Raw genomic sequence first — 15,000 nt, 5'->3', positions numbered from 1 at the left:
CTACTTCCGGCCGGGGAAATTCCCCCTCTGTCAGGTGAAAAGAAGCAGCTTGGACTCCTCATGCATAGAAGGAAGCATGAGGTCAGTCCGCTCCTTTCAGAAAAGCGAGTGGCCCAGGAAATGAAACCCCAATGCATTCTCCCATCGGCACTTCTTATTTAATTTATTTAAAGACGGTTACGCCGTGGACAAAGCCAACTCGGATCGTGACAAATCATGACAATGAACACAATGTTTTGGGGCCGATCAAATAATTTATAAGACGAAAAACAAAAGAAATAGTGTTGTCTCCTGACTTTCTTTTCTTCTTTCTAATGATTTGATCGGCCCCAAAACATTGTTTTGGCCACTCGTTTTTCTGAAAGGGGGAGGGACTGCGGCGCTCTATAGCCTGGGGCTCACCTGTGCTTTCTACGGCAGAGGCAGAAACTCCCGGCAGAAACTATAGACGCAGCTGCGCGACATGAGACTAATTCATTAGAGCGACAGAGAGAGAGAGAGAGAGAGAGAGGAGTGTGTGTGTGTGTGTGTGTGTGTGTGTGTGTGTGTGTGTGTGTGTGTGTGTGTGTGTGTGTGTGTGTGTGTGTGTGTGTGTGTGTGTGTGTGTGTGTGTGTGTGTGTGTGTGTGTGTGTGTGTGTGTGTGTGTGTGTGTGTGTGTGTGTGTGTGTGTGTGTGTGTGTGTGTGTGCGTCAATTTAACAAAGGTTCAGACGATCAGAAATCAGCAGAGAGAGTGATGGACGTTTGTGCTACTCTATGCCGTATTGAAGTGGACTCAGACTATTATTTATTTTCTCCCTGGAAATAAAGACGTCTGGGTTTCCGAGAAGGCTATAAGTCAATTCCAGATTGCAATTTTTCCAGTTTAATTTAAAGTCATCCATAGATTACATTGTTGCGAACGCAGTGAGCACTTACTATGAGACCTAGCAGATCATGTCTGTGTGTGTGTGTGTCTGTCTGTCTGTCCGTGTGTCTGTCCCGCTATCCAAATATGGAGTGTGTTGCATCAGCAATCACTCAGCTCCATATATGGGCACAAAAGGGGCCAGGTCCACTCAGCTCCATATATGGGCACAAAAGGGGCCAGTGATTTGTTTGTTGTGGACCTGGCCCCTTTTGTGCCCATATATGGAGCTGAGTGACACTAATTCGTAATTTATTCTAATTGTTATTGCAATTTACGATCTGCGTTCGCTTCCCGCGTTCGCGCGTCTTACTCGTACTCAAAGGTCAGATAATGAACCAAATGTACCCGGGCTGTTTTTTTTCCCCGATATCTGTGGTAGATGTAATATCTCCAAGCCAAGGACACGCTGGGCCACACCTTCTGGTCCTGCCCAGAAATCGTCTTGTTTTGGCAAAATATGTTGTCACGGTGCAGCAGAGTATAGGCTACCATATTAAATACAGCAGAGTATAGGCTACCATATTAATATTGTTCCTGATGCTCTAGCTGCCCTGTTCGGGACGCTCTGACGCCTCCCCTCCCTCACGCTGACAGACACTAACTATACAGCGGACACTCACGCTCGGCACATTAGTAGCCAAAATAATTATTCTAACTGAGTGGAAGACTGTACTCACTGACTGTACCCTGTTTCTCTAGTCTAAATGGTCTCAATGAGTTTGTATCATTGATACGTTTGGAGAGGTTTGCGTTGCAACGTCGGCCAGGTGCGGTCGAGCGACATTTGAATACATAATATGGGGCGCCATTACAGCTCACCTTGACTCTACTGTGTAACTGCTGGCCTGTTTATGCTCTGCATGATGCTGTGATCTTGTTGATGTTTATATGTTCTGAATCTGTATGGTTGCTGTTCTGTTTGCCCTGCATGATGCTGTGATCTTGTTGATGTTTCCAGATTGTAGTGTTCATATAGGCCTATATCGGTATGTTAGTTCGACTGTCTGGGAACCTGTAGGCTGCTGAGCTCAGCGGGACGGCGTGCTGCGGGTTCGACTCCCGAGCCCGACGGCCTTAATTGCCGCGTGTAACTCCCCCCCCCCCCATCTTTCTCTCTCTCCCTTTCCTGTCTAATTACTGTACCATATCAATGAAGGCCCTCCTAGTAAAATATAGTAGTTCTGTTCACAATTTATTGTCTCCCGTCTTCCCACAGAAAAGAATAATATGAAATGCTCGATAGTGCAGGGCTCGATAAGAACCCGGCTCGATAAGAACCCGGCTCGATAAGAACCCCCGGCTCGATAAGCCTGATCGATAAGGCTGCTCGTTATCAATAAAAACATTAACGAGCTCCATCCATCCCTAGTCCTCTTTGCTTCCGCTCCAGGCTCGCGGGGCGGCGGTGGCGGGCCGCGTCGACGGAGCACACGGGTCCGAGTCGCTGCCGTCAGACTCTCCTTCGGCGATGTAAGGACGAACGCCACGTCCTCCTCCTACTCCTCCTCCTCCTCCTCCTCCTCCTAGGCCTGTCACGGTTACACGTGAACATTAGGTTGTCACACAAATTTAAAAAAAAATAGCTTATAAAGGTAATACTTTTTGCACTTGTGTTTAGCAGTCAACCGCGGTGATAATGTCCGTCCGTATACCCCATTCCCCCGCGAGACGTAGTAGGCTTAGTAGTAGTAGTAGTAGTAGTAGTAGTAGTAGTACAGTACTTAGTAGGTTAATATTTTTCTGTCATTTTGGATTTCACGTTATAATAACACACTGAAAAAGGTGATCAAAACAGCAACAGCACACCCTCTGCCATACACCGTAGGCTACTGTGTGTGTCGAGTCAGAGGAACGTGAACCCTAGACTTCCGGTCGATGGTCTTAACCCATTCTGAACGGGTGTTAGCATCATGTTATGCTTTAGCTATTGAAAAAATAGCAGATCTACAAGCTCATAGCGCGCCACCGAGTGGCGCGCTACGAGCTTGTAGGTCTGCTATCTTTTGAAAAATCGAAGAACGACTGACATTTTTAGAATCTGATCTCAGGTCAGAATGGGTCAATCAGACCAGTGTGTGTCCAGTGGAAACCTCGTATGAATCTGATCTCAGGTCAGAATGGGTTAAACAGAGACTCTTTATGCGGGACTAGAGGCCCATAGCGTTGTGCTGCCCCGTTGCCCCCATTGGCTGCAAACCGGCCATCTGCCCGAAGATGCCAAAAAGACCTTGATGTCACACTTGCGTAGTCCGCTATTCCGGCTCGAAGGACCATAATATACAAATATCTTAAAGCTTACCTCCTCCTCTGTGGTTGTCTCCACCTCTGTGCTCCTCCCCCGGCCGGGAGGAGGAGGAGGGGACGGGGGCGCGGAGGCCGTTGTTGAGCACCTCTGGGTGGCCTCCAGGGGGCACCGCCTCCGGGCGGAGGTCTCTGGACTGCGAAATGGAGAAGCCGCTGAAGGACCTCTCCAGGTCCTCGCGGTCCACGGAGGGGAGCGAGACGATGGAGGTGTCACTGCCGTGTCCCGCCTTCTCCCCTGAGGTGGACGGAGAAAAGATGCAGGGGTCACTGCCCAGCTTCTCTCCTGTTGTATTTGGCAGCACATTTTTATTTTAGTTTTAGTCATAGTCTCTTCAATAGTTTTCATTTAGTTTCAGTCACACTGTAGTCACCTGGAATGTTTTAGTTAGTCTAGTTTTAGTCGACTAAATCTACAGTTGATACTAAAATGTATTTTGGTGGGCGTTGATGCCGTCGTAATGACTGACTTTGTAGATCTGCTTACACTTGCTTGTAGATCTGCTATTTTCAGCATTCAAACAAAGTGTAACTGCCCAGCTTCTCTCCTGAAATGGACATACCGTACCACAAGTGTTCAGGGGATGCCCCTCAAAGGACACATATTGGCCATTTTTACACGTTAATTTTACAGCCCAGTGTTAACGAAACTCAGCAGCAGTGTGGAAGATCCATAGACCGACCGATAGATCCATAGACCCCACGGTATCCGTTTGAAGTAAGAAATAGTGCTCGAGTCAAAGGGTGAGGATGAGAACAGCTGCAGAAATTGGCATCGTTGAGGCGTGCATGGCAACCGTTTGTGTCGCGTGTGATTTCACACCAGAACATATAAGATGGCGCACCGTGTTGAAAATGACTATAGACGTCGAGAGAGAGAAGAGAGCGAGACAGAGAGAAAGAGAACTAGACGAGGAACAGACAGACAGACAGATGTTGTGTTGGACCCTTTCCAAGACAGGAGCCCTAAAGCGAGCCTATCACGCTGATGTAGCAGTGAGGAACAAACTGTATTCCTTTGGAGGCGGTTATGGAGGGGCCATACACGGCGGGGAACAGATGGATGTCCACGTCTTCAACACAGTGTCTTTATGCTGGAAGAAGTTACCTCCAGTGAAGCCTGGAAGAGACCCGGAGGTTCCAGCCATGCGCTTTGGCTACACAGCCGTGTTGGTTGAAGATACAGTCTACATCTGGGGAGGTGATCCTGACATCTGGGGAGGTGATCCTGACAACTGGGGAGGTTATCCTGACTGCAATGCATTTGATGTCGACGCCCACAGATGGTTTGAACCCAGGGTCTCTGGGTCTGTTCCAGAGAGGAGGTTGCGCCACTCAGCCTGTGTGGTGGGGAAGGTCATGTTTATCCACGGAGGAAGCACCGTGGACTCACCAGGGCTCACTAATGACACCTACAAGTTGGACACCGGCACAATGGTCTGGTCTGTGATTAACGCCAGAGGAACTCCACCACCCGTTTCATGGTGTCACTCTGCCACCATCATCGGGACAAAGATGTTTGTATTCGGGGGCTCCGTGGGTCAGCGTGTCAGAGTGTTTGACACAGAGACCAACCATTGGATCAACACACCGTCTGTACAACCTCTTCCAGATGGAAGCTTGAATCATGCAGCCTTTACCTACAATGGAGAGCTGTACATATTCGGTGGCTGGAGCGGTAACGGTAAGCAGTACTTCAATGATGTGTGGAAGTTCAGTCCAGAGACCTTCTCCTGGAAGAGGGTTGAGCCCAAGGGGAGACGACCACGTCCAATGTATAGTATGTGCTGTTGCATTGTGGGAGATCGTATCATCCTCTTTGGAGGAAGGAAAAGGATCACTATCTCTGAGGAGACTATCATCTTAGACTTCAGTCCTAGTCTTAAGACGTTATGCGTGGCTGTTATTCGGTACGCTGCTCTGGACCAATCAGAACTCCCGCACAACATCAGGTGGGAACTGGCGGCCATGACAACCAACGACGACAACAACAGAGACCAACTTCCAGATGAAGGAAGAAGAAAGGGAAGAAACAGAAGAAAGATGAAGAAATGATGGATCAGTGTTAACTGCTGGCCTGTTTATGCTCTGCTGCTGTGATCTTGTTGATGTTTATGTTCTGAAACTGTATGGTTGCTGTTCTGTTTGCCCTGCATGATGCTGTGATCTTGTTGATGTTTCCAGATTGTAGTGTTCATAGGCCTACGCCTACCGGTATGTTAGTTCGACTGTCTGGGAACCTGTAGGCTGCTGAGCTCAGCGGGACGGCGTGCTGCGGGTTCGACTCCCGAGCCCGACGGCCTTAATTGCCGCGTGTAACTCCCCCCCCCCCCCCGCAGATGTCAGTATATTTAGTCTTAGTTTTAGTCGTCATAGATTCGTTTTTATTTAGTTTTAGTCAGTGAAAAAAGGTAGTCGACAAACATTTTTGGTCTTAGTTTTAGTCGACGAAAACAACGTCTCATCCCCAGCACCGTCGCTTACTTAGATTCCAACCTCAGGCAACTTCCCTCTGGAGACTCCGTCTCTCCAGACAAACCTCTCTAACCATCCAGCGATGCAGAAGACAATTACAGTGTTTAAACCAATTTGCGGACGGTTCCGTCAAATAATCATATTTTTTGTTTTGCTTTTTATGGGGCTTTTTGCGGCCTTCGCCTTTATTTTATTATATTTTGTATAGAGAGACAGACAGTATAGGCTGACAGGAAATGGGTCAGAGAGATGGGGGGGGGGTGACATGCAGTAACGGCCGTCGGGATCGGGAGTCGAACCGGCGGCCACTCTGCCAGACTACCGGCCAAGGTGCCTGGACCGCTGAGCCACGGCCCAGGCCAAAATAATCATATTTTTTGAGGGGAGCTAGCCCCATACAGCTTTTGTCCCCACACGTCTCAATATTTGCTATTGACAATGAAAGGATAAATTAGGCCAAATGTCCGCCAAAATATGACGTAAATTTGTACGATGACAAGAGCGCCCCTCACTTCACACGGGTGTGATTTTTACTTTGTTTTTACATGAGTTTGGCGTGTTATAATCTAGTATCGAGTCTGGAAAAGCATTCCATTAGCCAGCTCGTAGCACGCCTCGTTAGGCAATAGGCTTTCAATCCATACCTCCTGGGTTCGAATTCTGCTCTCGCCGTCATTTTTGTGTCCACCGCAAACAACCTCTTTTTTTGGGCGATAAAGTAAAGTTTGCTTTGGTCCGAGATGCGTCGAGTTGCGGTTAGGGTTGGGTTTGGGGTTTGGAGTAGGGTTAGTAATAGTAATGTCCCCCCCGAGTGTAATATTGCAATTATACAACAGTTACCCTTAAAGTAGCCTGAGCTAACGTGTTAAGTTTCTGGTCTATAGGGGTGGGTCGCGGCTGAGATTTGCGCACGCCCTGATTGGATCTCACCGATCTGTCCGTCAGCCCTGGCCACTCCTCTCCCACCTAGTGAAGCGCTACGTCACATCATTTGGAGCGACGCCCACCCGGAAGCGTTGACTCCCACTTCTAGACCAAGGCAGCCAATGCGTTCCTCCAGGCTTTCATTTTTCGCGCAGACGAAATGAAAGCCTGTGTATCGAGGCTACCCTTAAAGTGACAGATGTAGTCACTACGACCACAAATGTCCCAAGAAACCACCCAGTTTGCTGCGCTCTGGGAGAACAGAGCAGCTGAATTCTTTGTTTTGATTAGGTGTGGTAGTGGTGCTCGTTTGATCCACGGCTAGAAGGCTGTTTCAACCAATCAGATTGCTTCCTCGTCTCTCTCACCTGTCTCTCTCTCACCTGTCGCTCTCTCTCCGGCGCTGTGTCGATGGCCCCGCCCACCGTTGTGACGCTCTCCCGACGAGGCGCGCTCATTGGCCGGCGGCGGCGGGATTCGAACCAGCGACGCGTCGCACGTCACGGGGCTCTGGGGCGGAGCCTGTTGGTGGAGCTGGGAGCCGATTGGCTGCCAGGAGGTGGAGGGAGGGCAGGGATTGGCCGGAGGCTCGAAGGTCTTGTGCGAGCTGACGGACCGTATGATCTTATTGGCCGACTGAGATTTGATCAGCTTCTCTCCTATTGGACACCTGGAATATATATGTAAATATATGATCAGCTTCTCTCCTATTGGACACCTGGAATATATATGTAAATATATGATCAGCTTCTCTCCTATTGGACATCTGGAATATATATGTAAATATATGATCAGCTTCTCTCCTATTGGACATCTGGAATATATATGTAAATATATGATCAGCTTCTCTCCTATTGGACACCTGGAATATATATGTAAATATATGATCAAGCTTCTCTCCTATTGGACATCTGGAATATATATGTAAATATATGACCAGCTTCTCTCCTATTGGACATCTGGAATACATATGTAAATATATGATCAGCTTCTCTCCTATTGGACATCTGGAATATATATGTAAATATATGATCAGCTTCTCTCCTATTGGACATCTGGAATATATATGTAAATATATGATCAGCTTCTCTCCTATTGGACGTCTTAACGTTACGTACGCGTACATCCTGCTCATGGAGCGGCTCTTGCTCAGGTGATCCACGGGACTCTGGTAGGGAGGGGCGGGGTCAGGCTCCTTGGGAGCGAAGTAGGCGTCGGTCTCAGATTGGGGGATTCCCATTCGCTGGATGTAGATGTTGACCAGGAAGTCCAGCTTTCTCTCCATGGACAGCACCTGCGGGGGGGGGGGGGTCACAGGAAACTGTCATGATAATATGATGATGATGTCACTTCCTTCAAGCTTCAGGTAGCTGCCGGTGCTTAAATTAACTCATTCACCGCCACCAGTGACATCATCGTTCACCTGCGTGACATCATCATTCACCTGCGTGACATCATCGCTCACCTGCGTGACATCATCGCTCACCTGCGTGACATCATCGCTCACCTGCGTGACATCATCGCTCACCTGCGTGACATCATCGCTCACCTGCGTGACATCATCACTCACCTGTTTCTCCACCTTCCCCAGCCTTCCCATCATGCTCGGGTCCTCGGGAAGCTCCTCATTGGCTCCCTTGGGACGGTCCTTGTCTGTGATTGGTGTTCCTCTCCCGACAATCTGGTCAACTCTATACCCGGCAGGCAACAGACAAACGGAAATAATAACTAGACAGGTCGCAATGTTGAAAATTGCAAAGTGTGGTTGCCGCAATCCCTTACATAGGCCCCTCCTCTTACATAGGCCCCTCCTATGTAAGGGACTAGCCTTTATAAACGATTGTAAAAAACCAACAATTAGCTACTACAAACTTTATGCAAAGCTCGGCCAATCACAGCAGAAATTAGGTAGAATAATAAAAAAGTGTGACAATAACTATAGTCTGAACAACCAGACTAATAATAATAATAATTTAGCGACCTCACTTAAACAAATAAACAAAATCACACCCGTGTGAAGTGAGGGGCGCTCTTATCATCATATACATCATCTCATGGACATCTGAACTTATGTGATTGGTTAGCCGATTTGCTCGTCTACATATGACGTAAATGTTCCCGTCACTGTCAATGGGAGGCACAAGCACGCACACACACACACACACACACACACACCCCACACACACACACACATACACACACACACCCCCCACACACACACCACACACACACACACACCTGGCCTGCAGGTTCTTGATGCGTGCCAACATGTCCAGGTGACCCGCTGAGTACTGCTCGATGACGTCCATGACATCATAGGGGCGGAGACTCTCCTTGAACTTCCTCTTAGACACCATGAAGCGCATGATGCTGAGAGACAGATAAATAATAATATATATATATATTCGGCTATTCTGAGTGGCCAAAGAGCATTGATCACGCCTCCAGGTCTTTAGTTTACTCAAGTTAGGGAATAAGACCTGGTACTTAAGACACGCAAAATACAGCCCTGAGTCTCAATACACTTTAAGTCATTAAACGTCTCGTTAAACTTTAGTCATCAAAGAGCTATAATTATGTTTAGCACACCAAATTTAAATACAGAAAACAAACTAACACAATTTTACAAATGAATGATGAAGAACAACAACAGAGAATAATGTTGAACAGAACATAAAGTTAAAGGCAGCATAGTATGTGACCTTGTTCCGTATAGTTTACATAACAAAACAATAAATATATATATGTTTACACACTTAAATAAACTCAGCGCACAACTCCAGTGGCTGCAGCTATAGAGGGTATAAAGATATATGTTTATTTGATTGTTTTGATATGTAAACTATGTTCCCTTTAAAACAGAGAAAACAAACTAAAGGAGTGAAGCTGTGCTCTTACCCCCAAATGGAGCCTTTAAATCCTGGACCACAAACTCAATGAAATCAACAAACAAACAAACAAACAGAGAAATGATAAATCAATGATCAATGGATAACAAAATGAGCATTTAGAGAGAGAGACAGAGAGAAATCAATGGATGAATAACCAAATTAGCATTTAGTTCAGAGAGAGACAGAGAGAGAAGAAAGGGAGAGAGACACAGAGAGAGAGAGAGAGAGCCATAGCTTCATAGAACGAGGGAGTCCAGTGTTTACCAGATGGCCCTGATGGTGACCTTTATGCCAGGGGTCAGATCCTGAGGGATGAACTCACAGTGACAGCTTTTATTGTCGTCTGCCATATCTTCTCCTGGCAGGGTGGCCTCTCCTGGAATCACAACAATCACATTAAACTCATCCGGTGCTAATCACAGGTATACTCGTCCTATACATTAATTACGCGAGGCGCTCATGAGACGTTTGATATCGCTGTAAGAAAGCCTTGCTGTGTTCCATCTCTGGAATCGCCACCGGTTGACGGTGCTGTGATATTTATCATCAAAACAAAACGTTAGTTAAAGTTAAAGCTCTATAGTACTGTCTATATTGTCTCTGTAAATTAGTTTTCTGTGTGTGTGTGCGTGTGTGTATGTGTGTGTGTGTGTGTGTGTGTGTGTGTGAGTGTACGTGTGCGTGTGCGTGTGTGTGTGTGTGTGTGTGTGTGAGTGCGTGCGTGCGTCAGACCTGTTGGACTCTTCTGTCTGAACTCTTCATTCTGCATCTCAATGAGCACTGGGAGAGAGAGAGAGGTAGAGAGAGGTAGAGAGAGGTAGAGAGATGTAGAGAGAGAGAGAGAGAGAGAGAGAGACAGAGAGAGAGAGATAGAGAGAGGTAGAGAGAGAGAGAGAGACAGAGAGAGAGAGGTAGAGAGAGAGAGAGAAAGAGAGAGAGAGACCCATATGGAGATCACTGATGTCATCAACATGACATCTATATGATGGATATATTTTTTATAATCAATTAAATAGAATTAGCTCCATTCATTAAGTGTTACAATTTCCTTTACACCTCCGTGCGTGGCCACGCCCCCCCTCGTACCTCTTACCTTCAGAGTTCTGGCGGGAAGCGGCTCCTCTGATCTTGAAGGCCTGTCGGCTTCGGCTCCTCTCCCCGAAGCTGAAGGACTTTGGGACCTTGGAGGGAGAGTCCTCCAGGGAGCCCGCGCTGGGGGAGCGCCGCAGGGGGGGTGGTCCGCCTGGAACAACTACATTACCCAGAACACACTTGAAACAACTGCATTACCCAGAACACACATGAAACAACTACATTACCCAGAGTACACTGGTCCCGCACGCATGATTTCTTTCTACGTCCGAGCATAGCAAGGGGCCAGCTAGGCACTCCAATGTTGAAGCGCTGGGCCCTAGTGGTAAGAGGAAGGACTGCAGGCGGACCCGTGGATTCTTGACGAGGAAACCCCCCGTGCAACCGAGCGCCCAATGTTAAAGCCCAGCTTTAACTTCCGCATTTGGGCACCAAAATGTGGTGCCCAAATGCTGAATCAGCGAAAAAATGTGGAAATAGACGGTCCTTCCGGCAGCCTTCCGGGTTCTTCAAAACGCCACTGAGCAACTTCCACTGACATGAATAGCGGAGGGGGCGGAGCTTCGCGCCAGTTCAGTCTCTATCCTTTTAATACTCTATGGAGCATAGGCATGGTCATAACATCACGTCCTGTGTTTACCTGTGTTGTTGTTGCTGGTCAGGGCGGTTCCGCTGGGTCCTAGAGGGGATCCTTTTCCTTTGGTACCAGAGCTCCTGGGAGAGGAGAACACTCTCTCCTTCAGACTCACCTTCTGACTGTCACACACACACGCACGCACACGCACGCACGCACGCACACGCACGCGCGCACACACACACACACACACACACACACACACACGCACGCACACACACACACACACACTGTTTATATATAAAAAATACTGCAGTTTATATTAAATATACTGGCGTTTATATTAACATCTTCTTTGATAATAGTAGTAATTAGTGATTATAATGTCCGGCTGTCTGTCTGTCTGTCTGTGGACACTGACCTAGGAGAGGAGTCAAGCTGGACATCTTTCCTGTGGGACGGACAGACGGACAGAAGAGAGAGAGTGTGAGCAGCTATTTTCACTATTTTTAAAGAAACATTAATTTTATGAATTAGACACTAACTAAATAAGGATGTACTATATATAGTGTCTCTATTATTCTAAACTTAGTTTAGTCGTAAGCACACAGTGTCAGTTAGACACAAAACCACTCCCCTGAAGGACTGTGATACATATTTACATACATGTTTAACCTAAAGTAATGTGTAATAAAGTAATGAAGTAATGTGATGAAGGTAAAACAGTCACCTGAAGGACAGTCCTGATTTACTCTTGAGGTTCTTCAATAAATCCAACTGGTTGAGAGGAGAGGAGAACCTGAGAGAGAGAGAGAGAGAGAGAGAGAGATGACTATGTACAGACTCAGTGACCACCGCCTGGCAATAGAAACAGGCAGACAGACAGACAGACAGACAGACAGAACTGGCTGCCTAGAGAAGACAGACTGTGTTCACTCTGCTCTCAAGTGGAGGTGGAGACGGAACTACACTTTCTGTTACAATGCGATAAATATAAAGACATCAGAGAATCATTCTTCAACTCCCCTCTCCCCCTGCCTCTCTCTCTCTCTCTCTCTCTCTCTCTCTCTCTCTCTCTGTAATTAGCAGGCAACAGTGCAACACTATCTCTCTCTCTGTTTCTGGCACAACAGCGCAACTTTTGCCCCTACTGGTACTCTAAACATTGGGACATAGTCACATAGGTTATAAGACGAACATAGCTATTCCTTGGAGTGGTTGTACCACTCAAAAATATAGAAGTAATGAATTAATTGTGTGTGCGTGCGTGTGTGTGTGTGTTGTGCGTGCGTGTACCTGTACATAGGAACAGACACAGAACTCTCATAATAGTCCCAGGTCGACGTCAGATCACTTCTGGTTAGATTGGTGGCATAAAACCTCCATGCTGCCTGGGCGAGAGACATAGAGGCACATGCAGAGAGAGAGAGAGACATTGATAGTTTATTGCTTAGAATCCCCATTATCTTTTGCCATGACTAAAGCTAGTCTCCGACATTTGATCCAAAAACATTAATCACATCAACTTTACGATCATAAAAGTAGTACGCTATACAAATGGTTGGCAAAGTGAAAAAAACTGCAGCCGGGAGTTTGATGGAATGCACTGCAGTCACTATAGGAGAGATCCACGCCAAGCACTTTATGAACAAAGAAAGACTATTTCTGAACCACTGAGGCCTTCGTAGAATACTGACGTGATGTTATCACCAGACATCACTGCATCACTAGCAGGAGTAACTAAGTAAGGTCAGGAGTGGATTGTCGCAACCCAGGCCCTATTTCACCAAAAGGGTCTGCTATGTCTCCTATGCCACCAAAATGTCTCCTATGCCACCAAAATGTGGAACGCCCTACCAACAGGGGTGCAGTACTTAGTTTAGACAGTATTTGGTTTAGACTAGTCATTGGGTTAGACCAGTCATTATTTAAAAATATATATATTTTGGCGTATTGTTGCCGTCATAATGACGGCATCATATTTTTACACTTGCTGAAAATAGCCGATCTACAAGCTCACAACGCGTCGCGTCGCAGCGCGATGCGTTGTGAGCTTGTAGATCATCTATTTTGTCAGTATAAATTGTCAGTATATTTAGTCTTAGTTTTAGTCATCATAGCTTAGTTTTCATTTAGTTTCCATTTAGTTTTCGTCAGTGGAAAAAGGTAGTCGACGAACATTTTTCGTTTTAGTTTTAGTCGACGAAAACAACACTGCCACGAAGCACTCGCCGTAGCACTTTCCCTAGCCTCGACCTCCTAAAGGCTCAACTTATGTAATAAGTATTTATTTACCTGTATCAGACCAGCAGCAGGGTGATATGTACCTGTATCAGACCAGCAGGGTGATATGTACCTGTATCAGCCCAGCAGGGTGATATGTACCTGTATCAGACCAGCAGCAGGGTGTCGTCTCTTCTCAAAGTGTTTCTGTCTGTGTTGCTCCTGAACCTTCAGCGCAAAACCTGAACCCAGGATGCCCTGGAGAGACAGACAGGTCAGGAGAGACAGACAGACAGGTCAGGAGAGACAGACAGACAGGAGACAGACAGACAGGAGACAGACAGGTCAGGAGAGACAGACAGGTCAGGAGAGACAGACAGACAGGTCAGGAGAGACAGACAGACAGACAGACTCACAGCAGGCAGAGCGAAGAAGGACACTCCTATCAGAGTGAAGGTGGCGGCCAGCAGGCGGCCGTTCCACGTGATCGGAAACTTGTCTCCGTATCCGATCGTTGTCAAGGTGATCTGACAGGAAGGAGACACCAGAGGGTTTTCTCTCTTAGCCAATCACAGCATCAGAGGTCAACGTTAAACGTTCTGAGCACGTTACGTATTTTTTGTCGCGGATTGTGTTCAATATTACAGCATTACTACCGCTAATAAAACCGCTACTCCCGCCAATATAAAACTATGGCTGAGATCAGCGTTGGCCTGTTATACTCACCAGTCCCCACCAGAGGGCGTCAGCGTACGTCTCAAACATGTCGTTGTCTTCTTTCTCCGCCAGGTAAACCAGGAAGGAAGCCAGGATGAGACACAGGAAGCCGATGTACCACGCCGTTATCAGCTCCTTTCAAAATAAAAGCACAGAGGTCGTTCAGACGGACCCGGGGGTTGTGAACGTGGACACCACGTACACAGTACGGGGCACAATAACCCAGCACTCTTTAGCTAGTGGAGATGCAGGTGTAACAACAACATGGATTTATAAACATTTTCTTATCAACGCAAAATGCTGCGTTTCAAGTTCAGGAGACTTAAGAAAATAAAGCAATTCATCCTGAACGCTGCCTTCCTTCCGACATGGCATGGAGAGGAAAGGAGGGCATTTGCATCTCTTTCACCGTGTAGTAAACGCTGCATTCGTTGGTCTGGAGAGGGCAGTTGTTTTACAGACGGGTAAGAGGGCAGGGGCTGAAGCCCCCTTTGATGTCTATGTGTGCACATCCCTGGTACCTTGCTGTGTGTGTTCACCACAGACCCCCAGAGGTGACGTACCTTGCTGTGTGCGTTCACCACAGACCCCCAGAGGTGACGTACCTTGCTGTGTGCGTACACCACGGACCCAGAGGTGACGTACCTTGCCGTGTGCGTTCACCACAGACCCCAGAGGTGACGTACCTTGCTGTGTGCGTCCAGAGGTGACGTACCTTGCTGTGTGCGTACACCACGGAGCCCAGCAGCTTCCAGGTGCCTCCCCGGCGGTCCATTCGGATCATTCGGAGGATCTGGAGGAAGCGCAGCGAGCGGATGGCCGAGGTGGCGAACACGTTGCCCTGGGTGCCCGCCGCCAGCACGGAGATGGAGGCGATCAGCACCATCACGTCT

The 15,000-nt window shown here is 47.4% G+C and overlaps 1 protein-coding gene across 1 annotated transcript in view; it reads right to left on the bottom strand.

Moving 5' to 3' along the window:
- Window positions 1-2,275: 2,275 nt before the first annotated feature.
- Window positions 2,276-15,000, bottom strand: part of LOC308335895 (potassium voltage-gated channel subfamily KQT member 2-like) — a gene marked incomplete at both ends in the record, with an annotated part of 18,712 nt that continues 5,987 nt past the window's right edge. Inside the window, 19 exon segments of the mRNA XM_080793117.1 lie at window positions 2,276-2,439; window positions 3,210-3,432; window positions 3,435-3,497; window positions 4,196-4,284; window positions 6,994-7,280; window positions 7,729-7,904; window positions 8,181-8,301; window positions 8,849-8,980; window positions 9,766-9,877; window positions 10,234-10,281; window positions 10,595-10,753; window positions 11,234-11,345; window positions 11,585-11,618; window positions 11,898-11,966; window positions 12,464-12,558; window positions 13,553-13,648; window positions 13,807-13,917; window positions 14,117-14,242; window positions 14,823-14,998. Of these exon segments, the coding sequence (XP_080649243.1) occupies window positions 2,276-2,439; window positions 3,210-3,432; window positions 3,435-3,497; window positions 4,196-4,284; window positions 6,994-7,280; window positions 7,729-7,904; window positions 8,181-8,301; window positions 8,849-8,980; window positions 9,766-9,877; window positions 10,234-10,281; window positions 10,595-10,753; window positions 11,234-11,345; window positions 11,585-11,618; window positions 11,898-11,966; window positions 12,464-12,558; window positions 13,553-13,648; window positions 13,807-13,917; window positions 14,117-14,242; window positions 14,823-14,998 (2,393 nt within the window).

This window comes from Protomyctophum bolini, assembly GCF_963924005.1.
Source record: "Protomyctophum bolini genome assembly, chromosome: 20".
Classification (NCBI taxonomy): Eukaryota; Metazoa; Chordata; class Actinopteri; order Myctophiformes; family Myctophidae; genus Protomyctophum; species Protomyctophum bolini.
Note: the sequence above shows the minus strand (reverse complement) of the source record. Positions and strands in the feature narration are given on the sequence as shown.